The 23,177-nt window shown below is 33.6% G+C and overlaps 1 protein-coding gene across 3 annotated transcripts in view; it reads left to right on the forward strand.

The window, feature by feature from the left end:
* LOC145693087 (ankyrin repeat and SOCS box protein 6-like) overlaps positions 1 to 23,177 on the forward strand; it is a 161,851-nt gene that overhangs the window by 124,090 nt on the left and 14,584 nt on the right. For all 3 annotated transcript variants that reach the window (XM_081768768.1, XM_081768769.1, XM_081768770.1), the window contains exons 2-3: positions 7,382 to 7,641; positions 20,206 to 20,315. In XM_081768768.1, the coding sequence (XP_081624894.1) occupies positions 7,382 to 7,641; positions 20,206 to 20,315 (370 nt within the window). The remainder of the gene's footprint in view (positions 1 to 7,381; positions 7,642 to 20,205; positions 20,316 to 23,177) is intronic.

Below are 23,177 nucleotides of genomic sequence, written 5' to 3' on the forward strand. Positions count from 1 at the left end.
AACCCAAAGTATCACTTAACTCAGTATGATATGCTTATTCCGTAGAAAATACGAAAACTCGATTTAGGGGCCGTTCAAAAATTTTGAGGACCCTGATCCAAAAACATTATTGGCCAAGATCGCAATCTTTTGATTTTTTTTTTGATAATTCCTAAAATTCTTGTTCTTTCATACGTTCAGCAACTTTTTAATACATGGTTTAACAATCTATTTGCTTCACCTCTCTTAGTGCCCTATGCATGCGGAAACTTCCAAATTGGGTCTACGCAGATGAGTTTTCTCCTCATATGAATTTCAACATCAAGTAAAAGAAGTGACTGATAAACTTCAAACAACAAATTCCATACTTCATTAACATCTTGTTGTTTCCCTTTGTGGACAAATAGCAGCCACCTGTACCACTTGGTCCTGGGTTGAATACTCGATGTTAGTCCCTGTCTCTCATCCCTCTATCAATGCATCCTGTCTCACTTCGACGCAGAAAAAGAGACGTTAATCTTCAAAATATTATTATGTTATTGAAGTTACACATGCACACAAATGGCATTTTTCTCCTGTCTGTCGAATAGCGGAAGTTTCGCTTCGTTAATCAACATTTTCCATAGTCTAAAAGCATTCTAATATTTTTCGTGTATCTGAGCGGCTACTATTTAACACATTTGGTTCTAGATAAAATACCGGATAGGAGTATACAGCTTCAATGTTGATTCAGAAACTTGAAGCAAGTTTGGAACTACTTGAATTAAGAAATAGCTAAGTGCGGTGGTCTTAGAATGTCACAGATCAGAGGTAGTAGCGACGGCGAGGGAGGAGAGGTTATTTGTTTTTTTCCTAAGTATGAGTACAAAATTTACGCTGTAATATTTTCCATTGTACAGTCAGCGACAAAAGTTTTTTTTTTTTCGTTTGATGAATTTAGTTTCGCATATAACATCGGAATGGAAGGACAATTTGAGTACACTTTTTCAATAAATTAAAAAGAATGTAATTTTTCTTACGTTACCACCACCGTTATTTACAAAACACCAGCTATACCACCATTATTTCCAATACAAATTTTACCAAACGGAAGGAATTTTTGTCGCTGATTGTACAAGCTTTCCCTGTAATAGTCTTAAATTTGATTTAAACTACTTGGTGAGCTAAGCAACATGTTTATTGTAAAAATTATTAACGTGTAACAGTTTCGCCAACTATCTACTTAGCTTCATCAGACACATTAGTTTGATGTGACACATTAGTCTGGTGAAGCCAAGTGTTACACTGTTGGCGAAACTGTTACACTTACAATAAATGCATTGTTTTGCTCAGCGAGTACTTTTAAATAATTTATTTTTAATACACGTGTCCACAAGCTATATGACTTAAATGTCTGAATCCACTTCCTCTTCGCTGTCTGTCCGTTGATGAAATTCTGTGTACGTCACTATTGGAAGGTAAATGTGTAGAACTCATCTCGCCGTTAACGAGTGCGAACAGTGATTTCATTTCACATTTTTTTTTTTTTTTTTTTTTGTTTTCTTGTGCCATATTACTCCTGTTGGCTATTAAATTGTTCAGTGACGAAACATCCATAGAAGACCCCACGGAAAGAAAAGATTTCGCCAATGTCTTCTACAACTGACTGACGTTCGCATAGCCGCAACCACTTGTGTTTGTAAGAGATAATGGCAAACATGCTGATCGCAGTCTATTTTTTCTTTCTTCCCATTTCGTCATTCTCTCCTCACTGTGTCACGTTAGAGATGAAAAAAAAGTGTTCTAGGATAAAGAAGAAAAAGTGTTCTCTGTTACAGCAAGCACGATGATGATTGGAGTCGTGCGAGGGCGTTGGCCCGGTGCTACACTTGGCCCATCTCCAACTGCTCGTAAATCTGACACAGCTCTTACCTCTCTCGCGCTCTTTTTCCCGCTACACTGTCTCCCTGTTTAAATAAAGTGATTAAAATTTGTGATTGCAACTCACACGATTCCCTTCACAAATATACTTTTTTCTCTCTGTTTTCGAAAATGTTCTTTCATAAAAACACGGAAACTAGAAATTAGTGTCTTTTCTTTAAGATAATATTTGTATATAACTGTTTTGTCTGCTTATTACTAGTGAGTTCTCTGGTTTGAACTAGAGTAACGAAAAGGCTTCTCAGATTATGTCTATAGTTAAAAAAAGAAAAAGACAAAGACAAATGTGGGTATGATGCAGTTTAAGTCAATTTCTGCTTGTTATTGGTTTGTAGTTAGCTTCCTTCTCAGCACCGAGCGTATATGAGGCGCGGACCTCACTAGTCTGATGGAATTCAAATCACCATAATGCGTTCAAAATTTAAAGAATTCGGGATGAAACGCGCTCGCTAGTTCTAAAGTATCCTCAACTGAGACATTTGTATCTATGTTCTTCTGCTAAATCACTTTTCTACTTAATCCAATACAAGAATTAGAGACTCGAACAAAGAAACTTGGGGAATAGTTAAAAAAAAATGTCCATGCTCCTCAGAAGCACTCGAACCACAATGGGTACGCTTCACCGGCATAGTAGACCATCGGGAAGGGAGGACTTAACTTGTTAAAATACAAATCGCCATTTTCTATTCTTTTCCTTTCCCCCCCTTTTTTTTTAATTTTTCACCAAACGTTTCTTGTGAAGTTTACAGAGTAAAATGTGGATATCACAGAAAAGAATGGTGAAAAATGAATGGAGAAAAATGTGGAGAAAGTTAGCTGAATGAAACAAAAGCCAAATGAGGAAGTGATAATTAATTGAGGTGAGGGAGACAGTCAGCGGCAAACTTTGCGTAGGGCCCCTATCTCGCAGCGGTCCTCGGCTAGGGGATGAAATGAATTTTCTGTGCTGTACATAGAAATATTGGAGTTAAGTCAAATATATAAACAAATAAACAATAAAAGTAAACTTTATTTGCTAAATTACAAAAATAAAAAAAAAATAAAAAATGAAATCTTGTTTCACTGCCTAGGGATTCTGTAAACAGCAAACAGTACTAGTGATAGATAAAAAAAAAAGAAAAAATCGAAAGAACATTATTTGAGGAGAAATAGAATAGGAATCGTTAATCGCTTATTAGAGATGTGTTAGAATGTATTATGGGAGGTAAAACAGGGAGGGGAAAGAACATAGGAATTGATACACAATATTAAGGAGAATAATCTTACGTCCAAACTAGGGGATTAGCGGAGAAGTATAATTAATTCCAAATTTTTGCGCTAGACCTGTCAGTGATGGTACCATTGTTTTACAAATTGATAAGTTTATTCCTCTTTCCTTTTTTTACGATGCGTTTCATTCGGTCGTTATCCTGTTTTGTTATTTATTTATTCAAATCTTGCAGTTTCAATTTAACACACTTTACATTAAGAATAAGAATTATATCGTTAAACAACAAGCTATTGTAATAGACAAGGTCAGCATTTAAGTTTGCACATATGTTAATGCTGTTTACAATTATATTATACACAATGTTCCCTACTCTGTCAGAAAGTCCTTCCTGTAACTCTAGGTTCAATTTACTAGAGTTCAGAAATTTTGAACACGGACGTAAACTCGATAATAATACAATATGTTCACATAAATTTTTTTGTTGCTTATTGCTTTACTGTAAGAGTAATTATCACTACTAATTTGTATCCTAACCAGCTATGTAACCAAAAATGGTCTGGAGTCGACATGTGCAGTATAACATCTAGGAGATCTTCGTGATTTAGTTTGGTTTCACATGCGAAACTACAATAGGCAAGACACAAGTGGTCTGACGGGAATGCCCCCTGACTTTGATGTACAGGGTGTAAGTTAAGTAATGCAACAAACATCGGCCCTCGCTAACTCTGCCAATATGCCCATGCTATATGTTCATAGGGTCGTTTTCGCTTATCTCAGTGTGATCGATCTCGATCAAATTTTCAACATGGTACCTGAGATGTTTTTTTATCATTTCGCTTTGACGATACAACGTAGGGGAGGGGAAGGGGAGATACATAAAAATAAATAAAACTTAATAGCTCTTAAACTCGATGAAATTTGTCACATAGATGAGGTTTGGGCCTGGGATGCTTTTTATCATTTCACTTTGACGGGTGCAAGTTAGGGAAGGGGAGGAGAAGACATTTCAAAATTATTAAAAAAAGACCGATATTAGTGCCGAAAACATACTTTTTGGGGTCACTGAAATGAACAGTGACACTTCCGATGCCATTTAAATCCTAATTTTGCCCCGCAATTTGGGGTAGGGTGGAGATATATAAAAATGATCGAAAATGACTGATAGAGCGCTTCAGTAATAATAAAAAGTGACTGACTAACAAAACATATTACTAAATTTTCTTATTTTAACCCAACGATGAGGATATGGCGTAGTGAAAAAAAAATGAATAAATAAAAATCAAAAACAATGCTTTTATATTTTTCTTGTGTGTGTGTGACACGATTGATTATAATGGATTATAGCGAAGCCCTTAGACCGCCCAATGCTTTTATAGTCTTACTAGTTAGTGCCATTTCTTCATTTTTCTCAAAACAAAATGTAACATTTTCTTCCTTTTTTGTGCGCATGTATGTGGATTTTAAACTGTTACTCTTACTGCTGATAAGTGGCTTACCTTTGATGAATTTAATTTTGGATTAAATGTTTATTTTTACATTAAGCACCATAAATTTTGAGTTTCTTATGGCTAAATGTTTCAGAAGATCCGGGCTGTATTTCTGAAAGAATTGTGTGTGGTCCACACCTCACATAACCTTAGTGTTGAAAAGTTTTTTTTTTTTTTTTTTTTTTTTTCCACAGACATTTCTTGAACCTCCTGCTTACATACGTTTACTCTTTCTTTCTTTCTCTCCGAGTCAAATTCTTCTTTTCGTTAATGCAAACTTTAAAACTCAACTGTTATTTTACTAGAAATTAACATATGAAAACCTACCCAATACTAATTTATGTAATAGGAGCTTTTTTTTTTTTTCATGGCTACACACAAAGCCTAAATTATGAGATTTCAAATCTACCATAACCATGTTTACACACACACACATGCACCTAGTCACAGTGTGACGTATTAGAGGCAATAGGAAAGCTATCTTTCTATAACGAGATATTCGTAGTGCAGTCAACACAACTTATCACATCAACAAAATCCAAGATTTGGCATATTCATTAAAGTTTGAAGTATCAGAAACAACCAAACGCTATCTGACTTATAAGTTGCCATATCATTTCATATAACCTGTATTATGCTAATTTTAATATCCTTTTACTCTATCCTGGGTAGTAAAGTTTGTGTGTTAGTCTTACAATTCGGGAGTTTTAAATCATTGAATCGCCAATGATTTTCCTTCTGAAAGCCAATGAAAACAATACAAACTGAATCCAGTGTTAGGAAACTAGTAAAGAAAATTTTTTGAAGAAATGTCGCAAAGCGCTCAAGTTGAAGAAAACAAAAACCCTCACATAGAAAACTAACATTACGAACTTGCGAAAAATGAACTAACTTCCGGTCCAGGTGCGTTTTAATAGTAGCTCTTGTGACGTTTTCTTTTGATAGATAAGCCAAGATCCTCTTAAATGACTGGCATTGTGTGTGGCTATATACTAGCATAATATATGTATTCACACCTGTCTCGCGTTTTAGTTATTTTTTCTTCTTTTTCCTATCGGAGTTGCGTGAGATCTCGTGGTCGTGGTTCTGTGTGGTTTGGTCGGTTCGTTGGTGCTTGAAATAGACATGCTTGGCTTTTGTTAAAAGAGGACTAACCGAAGATGACCGTAATCTGATCCATGTTCAAAAACCTCGCAAACATCTATCCTCGCGGTTAACTGCCTATCTTCAGATTTATTAACTCTTAGTGCTTAGGTATTGTTTTTAACTGAGATTAGTTGATGTCCGCCACATAATGTTTTTTTTTTTTTTTTTTTTTAATTTTAGCTGTTTTCAATTGTTTATATCTTCTAATAAAGTATGCTTTAATCTTGAGTGACGTTTCTGACAATGTTACAAAGCACGTAACTTCCTCACTCAATTTCAGTACAGCATTTTACGATATTATTTGTTTAATTCGTTTTGAAATAATCGTACACAATATAATAGCTAATGTGCAGTATTTATATTGGAATTTCGCGGTAAATCCATTTGATCTAAAGGAATCTTTTTGTCACATTAATTGAAGTCAGTTATTTGACGCTATTGCCTATGTATAACTAAGCCACGATGCGCTCCTCATAGACTACAAACGTATGGCAGAAATTAACAAATACTGTTAAATCAGGAAGTATTAAGGCGATTTTTGTAAAGATTTTTTAGTAAAAATATCGTAATAGCTATTGCTAAGGAGATGCGAAATCTAAGAATTAGTATACACAATCACAAGGCTTAATGCAGAACATTATATTTTCATCTACGTTGACACTACTCGTGGGTTTCCTTAAGAGGATTTCCCTCAACTGACTGTTAATTTTCCCTTTTGTTATCAAATTTTCCCTAGTTTGTTGTATGTCCAATTCCTATGATAGAAGTTATAAGATAAGATTTAGCTATATTAAATGAATTGTCAACTACATTTGTTTATATCGATTTGCTTTTTCTTCTATTATTTACTTTATCTTCCATTTTAATTTTATTTATTTATTTATTTTAAAAAAACACATCCAGCCAACAATAGATACAAGTTATGCTACTTTGAACACCCACAAATTCTAGCTATTATGTTGGTTTATTTCTGAAGAACAAAGAGAAATTTAAGCATTCATTTTGGTCAACCAGTCAGAGCGGGAATTTTCCTGGATTTTCACGTTATTGAAATATTCCCTTTTTGCGAAATTTCCCTAGATTAGAGAAATTTCCCAGGCAAACATACTAAATTTGACAATATATCCAATAAAAAAGCTAACATTTATTGCACGTCATCCGTGGTAAATGCTCAATGGCACAGAAGAAGAAGAAGAAGAGTTATTTCGAATCTTGCTCAGATAGTGCACTCCAGCTGTGTAGATTAGAAATTACACTAGTTTTAGTTTTTTGTTGTGAGTAGGAAATTTCTGGCTAACTTAAGCCTTAAAAATAGACAGAATGTAAATTGAATAAATTATTCATCTCCTAATGTATACCTTGAACTGTATCCGCTTTTGAACCAACTTCAAAAAGAAAGAAAATTAATTGTATGAAAGTATATGCAAAATCTGTAGATATTTCTTACATCACGCGATTATTTTTTTTTCTTTTTTCAAACCAATAGACGGGTTTCGATTCAGTATTAACAGACTTATCTAGAATAAACCATAGAAAGTTTTATGCGAAACATTTTGTATATGACTTCGTTCTGATTGATTTTTTTTTTTTTTTTTTGTATTTTGATGCCAAATTTAATATTTTAATTCTTTCTTTTTAGGGATGGAAGCACGATGTTCAACACACTACAACTACTACGACTTGAACTGGAGTTGAGGCCCCCAACGCCGCTCCGATGTCGACCACAGGCAGACGGACAGACGGTCAGTCAACGATCGTGCAAACTAAGTCATGTTAAGTCCTCACCTCGAGCCACAATTGGGTCGACGTTTGTGTTTTCCGCACCTCATCACCAAAATTTTCTACCCTGTGCCGAAAGACTAATGTCCTTTGGCGAGAAGGAGCTTACCTCTTGTCAAGGTGAGTACTGTATGTCATGTTTCTCTTTTGTCACCTTATGTTTCTTCTGTAAGGTTGTCCATGAGATGAGATGAAACAGAGCTCTTCTAATAAATAAATAACATACATATTTCCGAGACGAGGCATCGCTCGCTTTCATGATACGTTTTCGAGACGAGATAGCCGTAAACTTTAGTTTGGTAGCAACCCTACTCATCTGTATTTTTAAAATGCACAGTAAGGTATTATCATTATTCTACTATGTATACAGGGTGGCCCAAAAGTAGTTATATGGTCCCGTACTGATTGAATCATGTCATTTTGTATCATTTACTTATTATCGATGCAGGTTAACTTAGTTTCTTCATTATTTGTTCTTAATTTATTTTCACTTATACCTTAAGCTCGTAAAATATCGAAGCAAATAAATTCATTAGCTTAATCAATTAAAACATCATATTTGATATGATGTTTTAAACATCAATTAAAACATCACACAGGTCTGTATACCTACTTTTGTGCCACTCTATATATTTAATGACTTCACTGCGCTACCCATTACGTTCGTGTGAGAAAGAACCAAATAACAATAAACAATATGACAATTATGAAAAAGTAGGGAGTTACAACCTAATTAACTAATAATTATTTCGAAAACTTCCTAACAGTACAGAAATTTCAACGACGGATACTTGTGACATCATAAATTGAACTATGATTTGTAAAGACGAATGAATCCTCAACAGGAACCATCATAAACGGTTTTCAATTTTTACTTGTTAGACTACAAACTGACGGGTATAGATTTAGGGAAGTAGTGTAGGGCTGTGCGATATCGAAATTTCGATATCGACATTCGATATTTTTCTGATATCGATATCGAATAGATATATCGATATCGACAATATCGATATCGATATCGACAATATCGGATATCGATATCGAATATCGATATCGGATATCTATATCGACAATATCGATATCGGATATCGACAATATCGAATATCGATATCGACAATATCGAATATCGATATCGATAATATCGAATATCGATATCGACATCAAATATCGATATCGACAACATCCAATATTGATATCGACAATATCAAATATGGATATTCAACATATTGATTGGTCTTGAATATTCATGTTGATGGGGACCGCTGTGGCTCGGTGGTAGAGCGTTTACCTCTGGTGCTTGGGTCTTCCGGGTTCGATCCCAGTCCCCGCCAAGTGAACTTTGTGGTGGACAAACACCGTGTGCGTGGGTTTCCTCGAGGTTCTCCCGTTTCCTCCCACTTTCTTCATTCCACCATTTCATTCATTTCTCATAACCACCGTCTCCTTTAGCCTAACCGGCATAACCGTGGGGCGTAAAATTTAAAGATTTCATTTCATTTCATTCATGTTGATATAAACAATCTGGTCTCAAAACGATTCAATGGGGGATATCTCAGAATACTTGTTAGTCACAGAAAACAGACTTGTGTTCCTTCTAATCCATCACTCTTTTCTCCGAAAAAGTTAATAAAAATATTCATTGAATTGTCTTTATCATATTGGTCATCATTGAGGAAATAATGAGAGTGAAACACAGTGACATAGAATATGCGTGTTTTATTTGTGTGTAGGTGTTTATTTCATGTATATGCATTTGTGAATGTGCACGTGTGGCGGTATGTGTTTGAGAGAGAAAGAGTTCTTTCTATATCATAACACGTGCGTGTGTTGTATTTTAAGCTTACGCACAAACAATACTTGATCCAGATATGGACGATAGAGGCCGTGGTGGCTCAGTGGTAGAGCGTTCACCTCTGGTGCATCAGGTCTCGGGTTCAAACCCTGCTCTTGCCAAGTGAACTTTGTGGTGGACAAACACCGTTGCGTGGGTTTCCTCGGGGTTCTCCTGTTTCCTCCCACTTTCTTAATTTCACCATTTTCATTCATTTCTCATTATCACTGTCTCCTTTAGCCTAACCGGCATAATCGTTGAACGTAAAACTCAAAAATTTCATTTCATTTCAAATATGGACGAATGACGTACCCGATCAACAAAAGCAAAATCGGGGAATCCCCGTTTCTCTTTTGTGATAATCATTTGATGTCTCACTGCAACAGGAAATCGATGCATATCTTTCAGTGCCATCTATAAACAGTGGTGCTATTCAGCCGGTTCGCACCGGTTCGCTAGAATCGGTTGTTAATATATTTCGAGTTTGGTAAACCGTTTGTTATACGAAGGCATAACAGTAAATTTTATTCAGTTATACACAAGAACGAGCAAGTTTGTTTGTTTAGCTTTGTTCTTAGAAATTCTTACAGCTACAGGGTTAGATATATGATCTCTCAGAATAAGGTATAAGCGATTTTTTCTTAATTTCAAATGGGCTGGTTAGATATCAAGAATGAAAACTGGGATCACATGAGTGCAGTGGTGAGGGTTATTTACATTTCAAACGCATACATACCATTATCAATAATTGTTGATCCATTGCTGGGTTAAGGTGTTTCCAATACTTCTTGACAAACATCTATTTTGGATAATTCGTTTCCAAGATATTCGCAGTGCTACCTAATTTTGTCACAACACCTTATATTGGGTTGCTGTGTAGGTCTCTACTTGTCATTTGTGGTATCCAGTGAAAAATTTGCCTTTGTTTATCTTGCATGATTTGCTTCCTAAGAGAGAGGGAGAGAGACAGGGGTGTAAATAAGGGCCCCGCAGACTCCGCATTGCGGGGGGCCCAGGCCATCACGAGGCCCCTAAATTGTGATGTAGGACGTAGAAAAGGGCCCCATTTCACGTTGTCTGCGGGGTGGCCCCCATGCCCTTAGCCACTGGAGAGAGATATCTTTCTATGTATCCATCTACTATCTCTCTCTAATATTATATATATATATATATATATATATATATATATATATATATATATATATATATATATATATATATATATATATATATATATATATATATATATATATAACCCAGCGTTTCCCAACCGGTGTGCCACGAATGGGCCGCTGGTGTGCCGCGAGGAAATCGAAACAAATTATAAATTCTATAGGAATCAAATGCAAGACATAGGGGGAAATGTATATTTGTTTTTCACATTACTATGGATCTCTACTATAAATCTACAATTTTAAGTTTCAGACTGTGTTACTTTTCTGTACATTTTTAATGATGGAAAAACGTATTTATCATTATCATGACCATTATTGCTTCTTTATTACTGAAGACTATTTCGTAACTTGAAATTTTAACACATCATTCAATTAATTCAACAAAGCAAATATGCATACATTTGTGTTTTAAAAGTATAGGAGATTTGTTTATTTATTCATTATTTAGTGATCTTCCCTTTTAGTTAATGGTTAGGTACAGTTTTTGAAAGAGAAAGTGGATTTTTAAAAACCCGGGTCTTATATTTCTTTGTAATTGTTTTCCATTTTAAAATTAGAATGAAAAATAAGCATAATAATTTACGACGGGCAAAAATCAGTGATCGAGCTTTCTTCTCTGTAAGGAGATCAGTAATCACATAAAAATACTACGGTATTTTATATTTACAAATAATATATAAAATGGGTGTGCCGCGAGAATTCATGTTACACCTATAGTGTGCCGCAAGTTGAAAAAGGTTGGGAAACGCTGATATAACCAGTCACCAAAAATTAGAATAGCACCACTGCCTACAGATATGGAAAAAAACCCTCCTTCACTGGAGGAAATCTCATGACAGTGAATTTCCAAAATTAGCTCTTCTGGCTCGTAAGTATTTGTGTAGGTACCAGCGTTCTATCGGAAAGAGTATTTAGTTGTGGATGCAATATCATAACTGATGCTCATACTTCACTTACAGTTAGTGCAGAACATGCGAAACAACTGATTTTCTTTCCATGAACAAAAGAGCTCGTTCCTAAATAGCAGTGTCATGAACTTCAATGCATCATACATTTCTAGTTGAATACTCAGTGCTAATAGGCATATTTCTAAACAAGACAGTTATTGTTAATTTTTCTCTGTATGTGTGAGTTGTGTGTTTGTGTTCTTCTAAGTTAATCCGTTGGCTTTACAAATTTAACACTTGGACTCTATTTTAATATCCAATTAAAAAAAGCATGCGATCAATCGAGATCTCTTTCATGTTATTATTAAATTGATAATCTTTTTGTATTAAAGAGGTTTACGCAAAGACGTGACATCTCCCACATGAACTTAAGAGGTTTCTTTTTATTGGTTTTGTGCAAACTCATATCTGCTAAACCTTACGTCTTATACCATTATTCAGTTCTGCTTATGAAATCAATTTAGAAAGGTTCTAAATCATTCCTAATAACAGCGCACCTAATAATGCATATTCTAATACTTAAGCAAATCTGAAGAAATAGGGAAGTGATAATACTCTCTAAACAGAATATGTAGGTCTGTGTAGTGAAATGACAGAATGGAGGCTTTTGTTTGTTTTAGTGGGCTGAGTTATGTGGCTCAACTTACATCTAGTAACCACATACAAATAAACGGAAAATTACTACTTTGCACAAAAAACTAGTAAATTCTTGTTTCCCTGTCTGTTTAGATTTAAGCAAATTTTAGCACAGGCATTTGATTCTTCACTCGCAGTGGCAATACAGCACAAACATTAATTGTAGTGAGGATATCAAGTTGACTCTGTTAACGAATGCAGCCATGTTAATGATGAGAAATATTTTGGAGGGCATAGCTCCCCGGCCCTGCACTGGTTTTGGATTTATCTTCGAAAGGAACATCATTTCTGCCCAATACAATTTTTGCACAAAGTTTGGTTTGATTCGGTGAAGAAGTGTAGCCGTTAATATAAGTTAAATACACAATATTTAGGTGGATTAAGTAGACGTAGAAACATCCCTACCATACCGCCGCCGATTTAGACTATCTTCAAAAGTAACCAAATTTTTAACCTATACTAATCCTCTGTAAATTTGGCTTCATTCTGTTAAGAAATGAAGTCAAAAGAGAAAATTAAATATTAACATGGAATGTTGGGAAGCATAGTCCCCAAGCCCTACATTAATTTGAATCATGAAACGGGGCGTTTTCCTGCCTCATACGAGTATCGTGCAGTTTGGTTTCATTCGGTTAAGAAATGCAAATGCAGCTACTATCGCGAGCCAAAAAGCGTTATATATATATATATATATAAGCAAAACCCGCCGCAATTTTTTCGAGGAAGTGTGAAACACCAATATCGAATATCGACGATATCGGATATCGATATCGAATATCGACAATATCGGATATCGATATCGACGATATCGGATATCGATATCGAATATCGATATCGAATATCGACGATATCGGATATTGACAATATCGGATATCGATATCGAATATCGACAATATCGGATATCGATATCGAATATCGACGATATCGATATATCGACATCGATATTTTTGCAATATCGATTATCGATATAAGATAATATCGATATCGACGATATCGATATATCGACATATCGCACAGCCCTAGTACTTTGGTGAAGCTATCAAAACCCCTTATCTATTTTTTTTTCTTTTGCGTTAGTCCCTGAACTATATTACAGAATGAATATATACTATCAGTTCTTTTCCTTACTTTTTATATTTTTCTGTACTAAAATTAGCAAAAAAGCTGTCTTGAATTCACTGTGTTTGAAATTTTGAAATGGAATATTAAATTTAAAGTTTCATGATGATTATAGTTTTAAGTAATAAGAAAACATGCATAAATAAGAAATCAGTTAACGGGTGAAAAGAGGATATAGTAAGAAAAAAAAACGCATAAAAGTTCGTGAACATAATAATGTCCACGTAAACATATGTCATGACATAGCAAATATTCTAAATGAGGACAATTTATTATACTCGTGGAGAAAAGTATAGATATTATTCATTATACGTGAAACTTTAGTTGGCTACCCCTTGTTGTACACAAAACACCAAACTTACACAACTTATCACCTTACCAAGTGATAATAAATAGCATATGACCAGTGCTGTAGGCAGATTTTTTTTTCCACAAAAAGTTTCTTTTCATCATTTGAAATGTTATCTCAATAATTAGTATTTGACATTTTTCTTACTCTTAGTTAACGCTGTGAAGTACTTACAACAGTGGTTCTCAAATTTGTTGTTACTGCGACCCACATTAAATAATAAAAAAAAAACTATTTTGTGGCCCACCAACTTTTATTCAAATATACTTCGACATTCTTTCACTATAACTGTATCATATGAAATTGTACAGTACTTATGTGCAGAAAGGGTTAAAGCGTTTCCATAAAAAGGTAATACAGAGCTAACACTACTCCTGACGCAATACCCTACCCCATGACAGATTTTGACTCACCCACTTTCTTTCCATCCTAAGCCAGCATCTTTACTGTCTGTACAACAGGGCCGGGATATGAGTAACCACTTACTCTTCACCTTTTTTACAAATACTTCCAAATTTTTATTTTCTGAATAATACTTCATAACGTGTTTCTGCATCAAAATAAAATTTTCATAATTAAAAGGAAAAACTTCTTGTGACCAATCAAAAAACGGTCTGCGACCCAGCAATGGATCGCCTCCCACACTTTGAGAAACACTGATTTACACCATATTTCTGTTTCTTTAGTCCATTGATTTATAAGTGGAATATTTTTCTGTTTTATGTGAAATTCCGGTTATAGCTTGAACGCCCCTCGTACTTCAGAAATGTTTCAGTTGTAGAAAAAAAAAAAAAAAGCAAGAAGTATGTTTCTACATATATTGTTTCCTTGATTGTGTGGATAAACTTAACAGGCACGTTCAGTTATATTTGTTTCTAGTAGCATCAAGAAGCAGAGGAAAATGAAACGTGTAAGAGAGGTCACTGTATTATAAATCATAATATTTTGGTTTGAAGAAACAATAATCGTGAAATGCGTTGAAAGAATGCGAAATGTTTTTAAGTAGAATGTTTATTATGTTTTTTTTCCGCCAGAATAAGAGCAATGATCATTTATGTGATAGTTCACTGTTCTATTGTGTTAAGTGTTTGGAGTCAATTTCAGCTGTAATTTGGCTTCGTGAAGTATAGTTGAAAATGCATGGCGATAAAATAGTTTCAGGTAGTGTGTTAAGCTTATATTTATTATTATTATTATTATTATTATTATTATTATTATTATTATTATTATTATTATTATTATTATTATTATTATTATTACAAAATCAAGTTTAAATACTTATTAGATACTAGCAGCGTTCACCCCGCTTCGCTGCGGTCACCCCGGAACGCAATAAACTTTGTTAAAAAACCATAGAAGATTGCAGTAAATCTTAACATTATATCGCCTGTCATTTATGTTAACCCGCCCCGCTTCGCTGCGGTCATCCCGGTGCTGGCATATTGTAAAAGTGTCTGTAAAAATAAGCAAATCAATTAAAAAATTTTAAACAGAAGATTCAAGCTATTTTCCGCTGTATATCGCCTGTCATTTATGTTAACCCGCCGAGTGACACGGTCATGCGGGTTGCATATAAATACGTTTATTTTTACCTATGATGAACTAATAACAAAGGATTTGTACGTTATGGACACTTGAATGGTCAATTATCTCAAGACACTGGTAATTAAAAATTAAAGTGATATGATAAAAACCATCTAGGGTCCAAATCCTAATAACCCCCCAAAAATGAAAGAAATTGGTTCAGCCGTATTAGCGTGATGAGCGGACAAAGGATTTTGTACGTTCTCTTTTATATATATAGATTTTACTAAATAATTAACAATTTAATGCCTTTTGTATCTAGAACTATTTATACACTATATTTGTAAACCAGCTAATTGTTAGTCCATTACAATAGTTCAAAATATTCACGAGAAGTGACTGCTGAAGCTGAAAAAAAAAAAAATAACTAATTACCACAAGGGCAAATTATAACTTTTATTCCCTTGAGAGAGAGAAAAAGTGAAACCAATTGATTTATTACCCCAGAAACAAACCCAATATATACGAGGAGCAGTTAAAATGTTCCCGGAATGTTGTTATAGTTTTTGGCATTTGCGATACAATCACAGTGAATCTTGTACAGTGTAGTCCTTACGTTGCCTAGTTATGAAAATGACAAGTGTGAACAGGTCATAACAGTCAGTTTACGAGTAATATAGCTGAACGGAGGAGTATGTTCTAATCAGTTGGTAGAGTGTTGAGGTTCAAACAATGCACAATGCGGTTCAACTTCATATGCAACTTGGAGAAATCTGCTTCAGATACTTATTTTGTTAGCTTTAAAATCAGTTTACAGTGTCAGTGCTTTAAGGGAAACAGCACCGATACCCGTTTCGCCAGCGTAGAAGACATCAAAATCAACGCGACGGATAACTTCGGGAGATACCAGAAGAAGACTTTCGTCAATGCTTTTAGTAATGACAGGAGCGGTGGAGGAAATGTATGTTCTGAAGGTGCCTCCTTTGAAGGCGGTTAAGTAAATGTGTACTTATAGTGTGGTAATAAAGAGCAACAATAACATTCTGGGAACTTTTTCAGTGAGCCTCGTATATATGGATTCTATTTTGTGCTTATCAAAGTCACTCAGGATTGTCCTATCTTGGTCTTAGATTCACCTACTCCTTAAAATAAAAAAAAAAGTTATTCAAAATTTATTTCATTTAAAAGATACAAAATTAGCGTAGTATTACAAACCATGCACTATTGAAGAAAAGAGAAGGGGATAGGGCCAAATCATTTCTGTGATACTCCAAATAATTTGAAGCAGCTAAATAAAAAATAATAGTTTGTAAATTGTGACCATAGGAACTGTAACTTTAGAATAACTATATTGTATATTGTTATTCTAAAGGGATTTTTGTCTAAATTTTCTCAGTAATATAGTAAATCATTTTGACGCAAATAGGTCAAAGATGCCTATTCCTCTATGAGCAATGGCGTTTTCTTCATAAATTATGTCCTGAGAAACTCGAAAAGCAATACCTGCTTTATATCCAATGCATTTATCTCCATTATCGTTCTTCCCTGTGTACTTCGGTTAAAAAGTTTTCCTGCATAAATTATAACTTTTGTTGCGGGGGGAAGGGGGATTTTTCTGAGCAACCCTAATAGCAGTCGAAATATTCGAGGTGTTCCCTGTACGAAAGAGGGGTCAACAGTTCATAGGGAAACTGTGGAATACGGAAAATTGAAAACTTTTGGTACTTGTCTTCCCTTTTTTCCGAATATATATATATTCCGAAAAATATACGGTATTATATATATTTTTGTATATATTATAAAAATATATATAATTATTTTTAATACAAAACTTTTGTTGTTGACTGATTTATAAATATTTTAGCAAAGTTTATTTTGACCATGACCGTACCAGCATTCCTGTATATGTGGACTTGCTTAATCAGATTCTATTTCGCAAATTTGCCAACTTAGGCTGATAAGCTGGAATTTCTGTAACTGCAAAAGTGGGCAATTTTGATAAAGTAGGTGTGTAACACATATTGAGATTAAATTGCCTTGTGATAGTAAACTTAGATATAAAAAGAAACACTTTTTTTTTCTTTCCTGGAAATTCAGAGGGAAAGCTTTCTCTCTCGATACTACAGTGACTGACTTCAAGTATTACCCCTTGGATAGGCTTTCATGTATTGCAAGTTATTTCATGCAAAAGTGCGTAGTTAAGTTAGGTTAACTTCACCACCAGGAAGTTTACGTTTAATCCCAAGCCAGTGCTAATGATCTCAACTTCTTTGGATTTGAAAATTTTATGTAATGCGTAAAAATAGGAAGACGAGAAGTAGGAAGAGAAGAATTTCATTTTGTGTAATAGCTGAGTTCTGCGACACTCCGGAAGCTCATCGGAGGAAACGCAACGAAGAGTTAGCGGTAATGAGCGAATCATGGTTATTGATTCAGGGCAACGACCGTCATCCCTAAATCCAGACACTCTTCCCTTACTCTCAATCAACGCAACACATCACCTGTATGCTGGTTCTTTTTCGATTATTATTATTATTATTATTATTATTATTATTATTATTATTATTATTATTATTATTATTATTATTATTATTATTATTATTATTATTATTTCTTTTGTTCGAAATGCCTCCTGTGAATTAACCTTTGAAATAAACTTCATTTTCACATTTTAAAAAAAATACAATTTACTGATAATAGGAAGTTCAGATTAACTTGAATTTATGACTAACTAAAGTAAAACAAAATTGACTGCAAATCTTATTTGTATACGAGTTTACAAGTAATTTTAAAATGTGCCTTCTAGTAGAAAGTACTGTAAAATAAAGTTGAATATATTAGTAAGCATTCTTATGAGTGATTTAGTAAGAGAAATACATTGACTTTCCGATTGAAATACAAATACCATTTATTGTAGCTCTGGAACTTCTAATATAAAATAAAAGACAATTTATGACCAAAGCATACACTGTCTGATAAATAATAGCGTTACAGTTTCGGCAAAGTAACCTTTGCCTTCATTAGATAATGTGTCTGATGAAGGGAAAGATACTTTGTCGAAACTGTAACGCTATTATTTATCATATCGTATATGCTTTGGTCATAAATTGTCTATTTATTTTATGAAATGCAAAATTGAGCTGAGCGAGGATTGGTAGTAACGCATGCGCCTTCCGCGAATTACAATTAGCTAATGCGAAGTCTACGGGATGAGTCAACGGTCTCCATTCCTCAAGGATATGAACAGTGCTTGATATCTCCATATAAGAAAATGACTTCATTCACCAGGTTATGAAACCGAATACTCCCGATCACAAGTAGAACTATAGTACTGTCCGCAGAGAAATGATTAGTACAAGTTACAATAATGGCAGAAAGTTATATAAAAAATTAACACCAATACCGGTTATATTATTATTATATTATGGTAGTTTTTTTAAGATGATTTGTCTTTTACTAAGAGGAATAGGGAGGGATGTGAGGATGTGAAATATTATTTGCAGAGGTATTGAGTAACTTGCAAAAGGAGGTTATGCTTCTTTGGAGAGAACAGATCAGATAATATAAGAAGGACTATGTCATGGCTAGGAGGCAGAAATTCATGACCTGCAAAATGTTCCTAAAAACTTGAAAAAATGTCCTTAAAATTGGAAAGATGACGATTAAATTTGTAATTCTAACTTTAAACGAATACGACAAAAATACCAAATGATGGACATCGTGTCTACGATAAAAAAAAAAAAGCTTCTTCAGTTTAAATGCTAAGTTTGGTTTTAAATGAAAATAACTAAGTGAAATAAATAAAATATAAATTGAAATAATTTAATTATTAAGACAAATAGAGCAAAATTATTCAACGTAAAATGCACTTATTTCCTGCATCTCGGTCCACTGTGCAGCATGGTGTGTCCTGTGCGTTACTGCAAAAATAAAGAGATAATACCTCCACGCAAATCGTCTAATTATTATTTAGAATTAACAAATTGTATATGAAAAATCGGAAAATGAAAAACAGACACATATTCGAGGGAGTGGGAACTTCCTAGACATGCTGCCTCTTTCCACCAAAATAGTGACCGTCGAAAAAGTAACAAATTTCATCAGAAATGATTTTTTTAAAAAAATACTACACACAAATTAGTTTTGGACATATTTAATGAAAATTGTTTTTTCACTTACCTTACATATGGTTGCAGTACAGAGACATTGTCTTGAAAACACAGAAACAAAGACTGATGTCTGTAGTTCAGATCATCTCTGTTTTGCTTGTAAATTTTCATCTTATGAGAAAATGTATTTACCTCGGTACAAAGTCTCGAGCATATTGACAAAATGAAGAGAATGACAAAACCTATTTTTTTTTATAAAAGAAAGTACCAAAACACCAAAAATTACGAAAAAATCATCGAAACTTAGGAAAAGTGACTCAAAATTAAAAAAAAAAAAAAAACTAAAAGCTGAAAATTGGCTAAATATACAAAAGAATGTAGTTTAAAATTATCATTTTTTTTTTTGTTTCAGAAAGAAATATATTATGTGTATTTGATGGGCATTGTGTCTGTGATACTAGAAATATATATCCCTATTGTTAGCAATAGCAAACGGAACCATATTAATGCAAAACCTATTAAGTTGGGCACCCTAGACTTTTCAGTAAATGTTCGACATATGAAAACGGTCAACTTAACGTTAAGAAGTAGTAATATTCCATATACTGTATACGCAGTCAGGATACGTTGTTTTGTAAATCACTTACAAACTATCGAATGTACTTTGAAATTAAAAATAACCAAAATGTTCTTTTCTAGATAAGATAGTATCCACATTACTTTCGCACCAAACAATAAGTTACATCTACAAACACTTAAAACAAAAACAAAAACAAAAAAAGAATGGTGACATATATAACGAGGGGGTAAAGGGGTAAAGGGACATTATAAAGGCAAAATGTCATTTTAACGAACTGAAATCAAACTTTTTAAATTTCCAGTTTGCGTCTGGTTTCAAGACATGTCGTTTGAACTTGAATTTATGGTTGAATTTAAGTTACTATTTTTAAAAAGTGTCATACATCTTACTTATATCAGTTTTTCTTTATTCCAGATACGAAGGCTAGTGAAGTTCTTTTGCAGGAATTTGAAGCCTGTGAAAATGTTATTCCCATGAGCGATTTGCTCATAACGTCCACTGCTCACCCTGATACCAAAAGCCAGGTATAGTTTATTTATTTATTTATTTATTTATTTATTTTTACTTTAAGTTCAAAGAATGGTTAATGTATTGTCTCTTATCATTTCGTACAGAAAGTATCATTATTTCGATCTCATCCAATGAATATTAGAACTGTAGAAATTTTGGATTCCGCAATTATATGTCCGACTATGAAGTAGTTCCAATCAAATTTGTTTATTTTCTAAGAAAGAAGGGAAAAACGACTAAAAAACACGGATTACGTGAATAATATTTTTTTTTATTTATTTATTTGTCAGCATAACTTACATATCAATGTCAATGCTGATAAAGGTGTAGTGACGACGCTAACTTTATTTTGGGGAGTAGGAGGCCGCGTGGAGGGTCATATACCTTTTTTGGGAGGAAAGAGACAACTATTTTTTGTGTGTACCGAAAGGATAGTTTTATTTTACTTGACTTACAGTAAGATACATCATGTTGCGGAGGGAGGAGCAATTGGAGGGACAAGGTTAGCTTCCGGGAGGCGTCTGTTCCGTTGGTCTCGTCTGGCGTCGTCACTGCAACGGTGGTTAGCAAACAAGCAAATGTAAAGATTATTAAAAAAATAAAATTTTAGGTTTTCGATTGGCAGTAACCAATTGTCTTACCATTGAGAAAAAATGAAACTAAATTGTTCAGTTTAACGCCCCACATTTTTGCCCGTTACGGTAGGGGAGACGGATGATTTAGGCAAGTGAATGATGGTAGAAGAATTGGTGGAACGGGAATCTGGGATGAAACAGGGGACCCGAGAAAACCCAAGAACAGGATTTACCCAGTACAAACTTACTTGGTTGGAGATCGAACTAGAGACCCTACGCACCAGAGATAAGCGCTCTACCAGTAAGCCATTACTTCCCCATTATTATTTTTTTTCAATATTCATCTTGATTACGTGATAATATGGATCACACACAAGAAGCGGTTGGACATGTTTAAATATTTTTTTTTCTTTTAATCTAATGTAAAATATAAGGATTATAGGAAGCACTGCAGCTCTCCCTAGAGCTATTCATTGTAAAGTAGCAGCGCAGTGGTCGGCCAGTTACGGTGATCTTTTATTTTGAGCTCGCAGCATAATTCACCATTGACTTATTTTCGAAGTTTAATATTTTTGTTATTCTAAGGTAGACAAACTTATTTTCAACGGAAAATTCTGATAGATTTTAGTGTAAGATCTATATTGGCGTAAGTGAATTGCTTTGTATTTTGATTCCATATCTCCCAGTTTAGTTCTTATGTAAAGTAAAGCATTACTTTTTCGTTGAACACTGAAGTTCAGAAAAGGTAGAAAAAGTAGCTTACTGATTTGACTGAATCTACTCTTCTTACGTATGAATTCATTAGATTAAATCATAGTTTTACAATATAATATAAAATAATTATATATTTTTTGTTATTATAACCAATAATAATATTATAAACTAGGTATCAATAAATGGATATACATAAATAGTTCTCCATTTACGCAATAATGAAATTTAGAGAATCCAAAGGTTAGATTCAATTGACAAACTATAATATAAACTAATCATTCTAAACAATAATATCTTCTATTGCATCTGTTTCTTAGTTTGTAATACCACAAGGACAAATAAGATTATTTTGTCTTATTGTTAAGACTGCACTGTAACTTAAAAAAAAAAAAAAAAAAAAAAAAAAAAAAAAAAAAAAAAAAAAAAAAACTGTACTTACCATTTCTTATATTTATTTAAAGTTTGCCTTCATATTTCAACTTTTAGAATTACTTTGATGTAATTTTTGTACACGATTTAATATTTTTACCTTTCTGATCTATTGGAAATTGGTACATGAAATATATTCGAAAGTATTGTCTTAAATGTGACTTTGGACTATTTGTTTTGTTTAATTTTGTTTTTACGGAAGCTGTGATCAAACTCCGACTGTGTTCTTATTTGCCGATGCTCAACGGAGTAAGCCGGAGTAACGGAGTAACAATTTATAGTATTCAATTGTTGATGTAAACTATATTTTTGTTATTACAATTATAACAGATAACTACCTCAATAGATTTTTCTTTCTTTTTCCTTTTGTTTTGTTTTCTTTTTTAAACATCTAAACATTTTAATTTTCGAAACAGTTTCTCTTTCTATCATCAGAAATTAAAAGATTAAAAAATATCAACTGTTCTTGATGATGGAACGCAAACTGTTTCGGAAAGTATCCGATATTATAATATATGTGTGTGTGTGTTATTCCTTAAATTGTTTTACATATGTTTAATACTCAAGTTTAAATTTCCAACTGAGTAACCTATCAAAGGTTGAATTTTGGTTTAGAATGTAAGTACATGCATAAATTGCAACATTCTTGAAATCCAGCTACGAAATTGTTAATTGATGTACAGAATATCAGTGCAGTATACTGAAATTGGTAACAGAGCTCAGTCAAGTTGAAAAGATGATTTTGAATATAGAAATTAATCTGTAAATTGTATACTATAAAAAAATCATAATTTCTTTTCGTTACACATATTAAAGATTAAAAAAAAAAAAAAAAAACCTCTTCTTGCTAAATCCTTTGTGAGTACAAGTAATTTCTTCATTATTTCGGCTACAAAATCGTCAGCCATGATGATATTATTTTAAAAGTTTTAGAGAAAAATGTCTGTAAAGTTTTTGAAACTGCGCTGTAAAATTTGTTGTAATCCAGATTAGTAGAGTGCTGTTCGATGAAGTTGACGGATTCCAGAATTCGTTCGTCACGGTTTCGCCCACTTTTATCAGGGTTTTCAAAATATTACGAAGATCAAAGAATAATAATCTTAGAATTCGTCTCCATAATTTTCCAGTACTTATGGCAGTGGTGCCCATCCCCCTTAT

The sequence above is a fragment of the Thermobia domestica genome, chromosome 8 (assembly GCF_964235325.1).
Source record: "Thermobia domestica chromosome 8, izTheDome1.hap1.1, whole genome shotgun sequence".
Classification (NCBI taxonomy): domain Eukaryota; kingdom Metazoa; phylum Arthropoda; class Insecta; order Zygentoma; family Lepismatidae; genus Thermobia; species Thermobia domestica.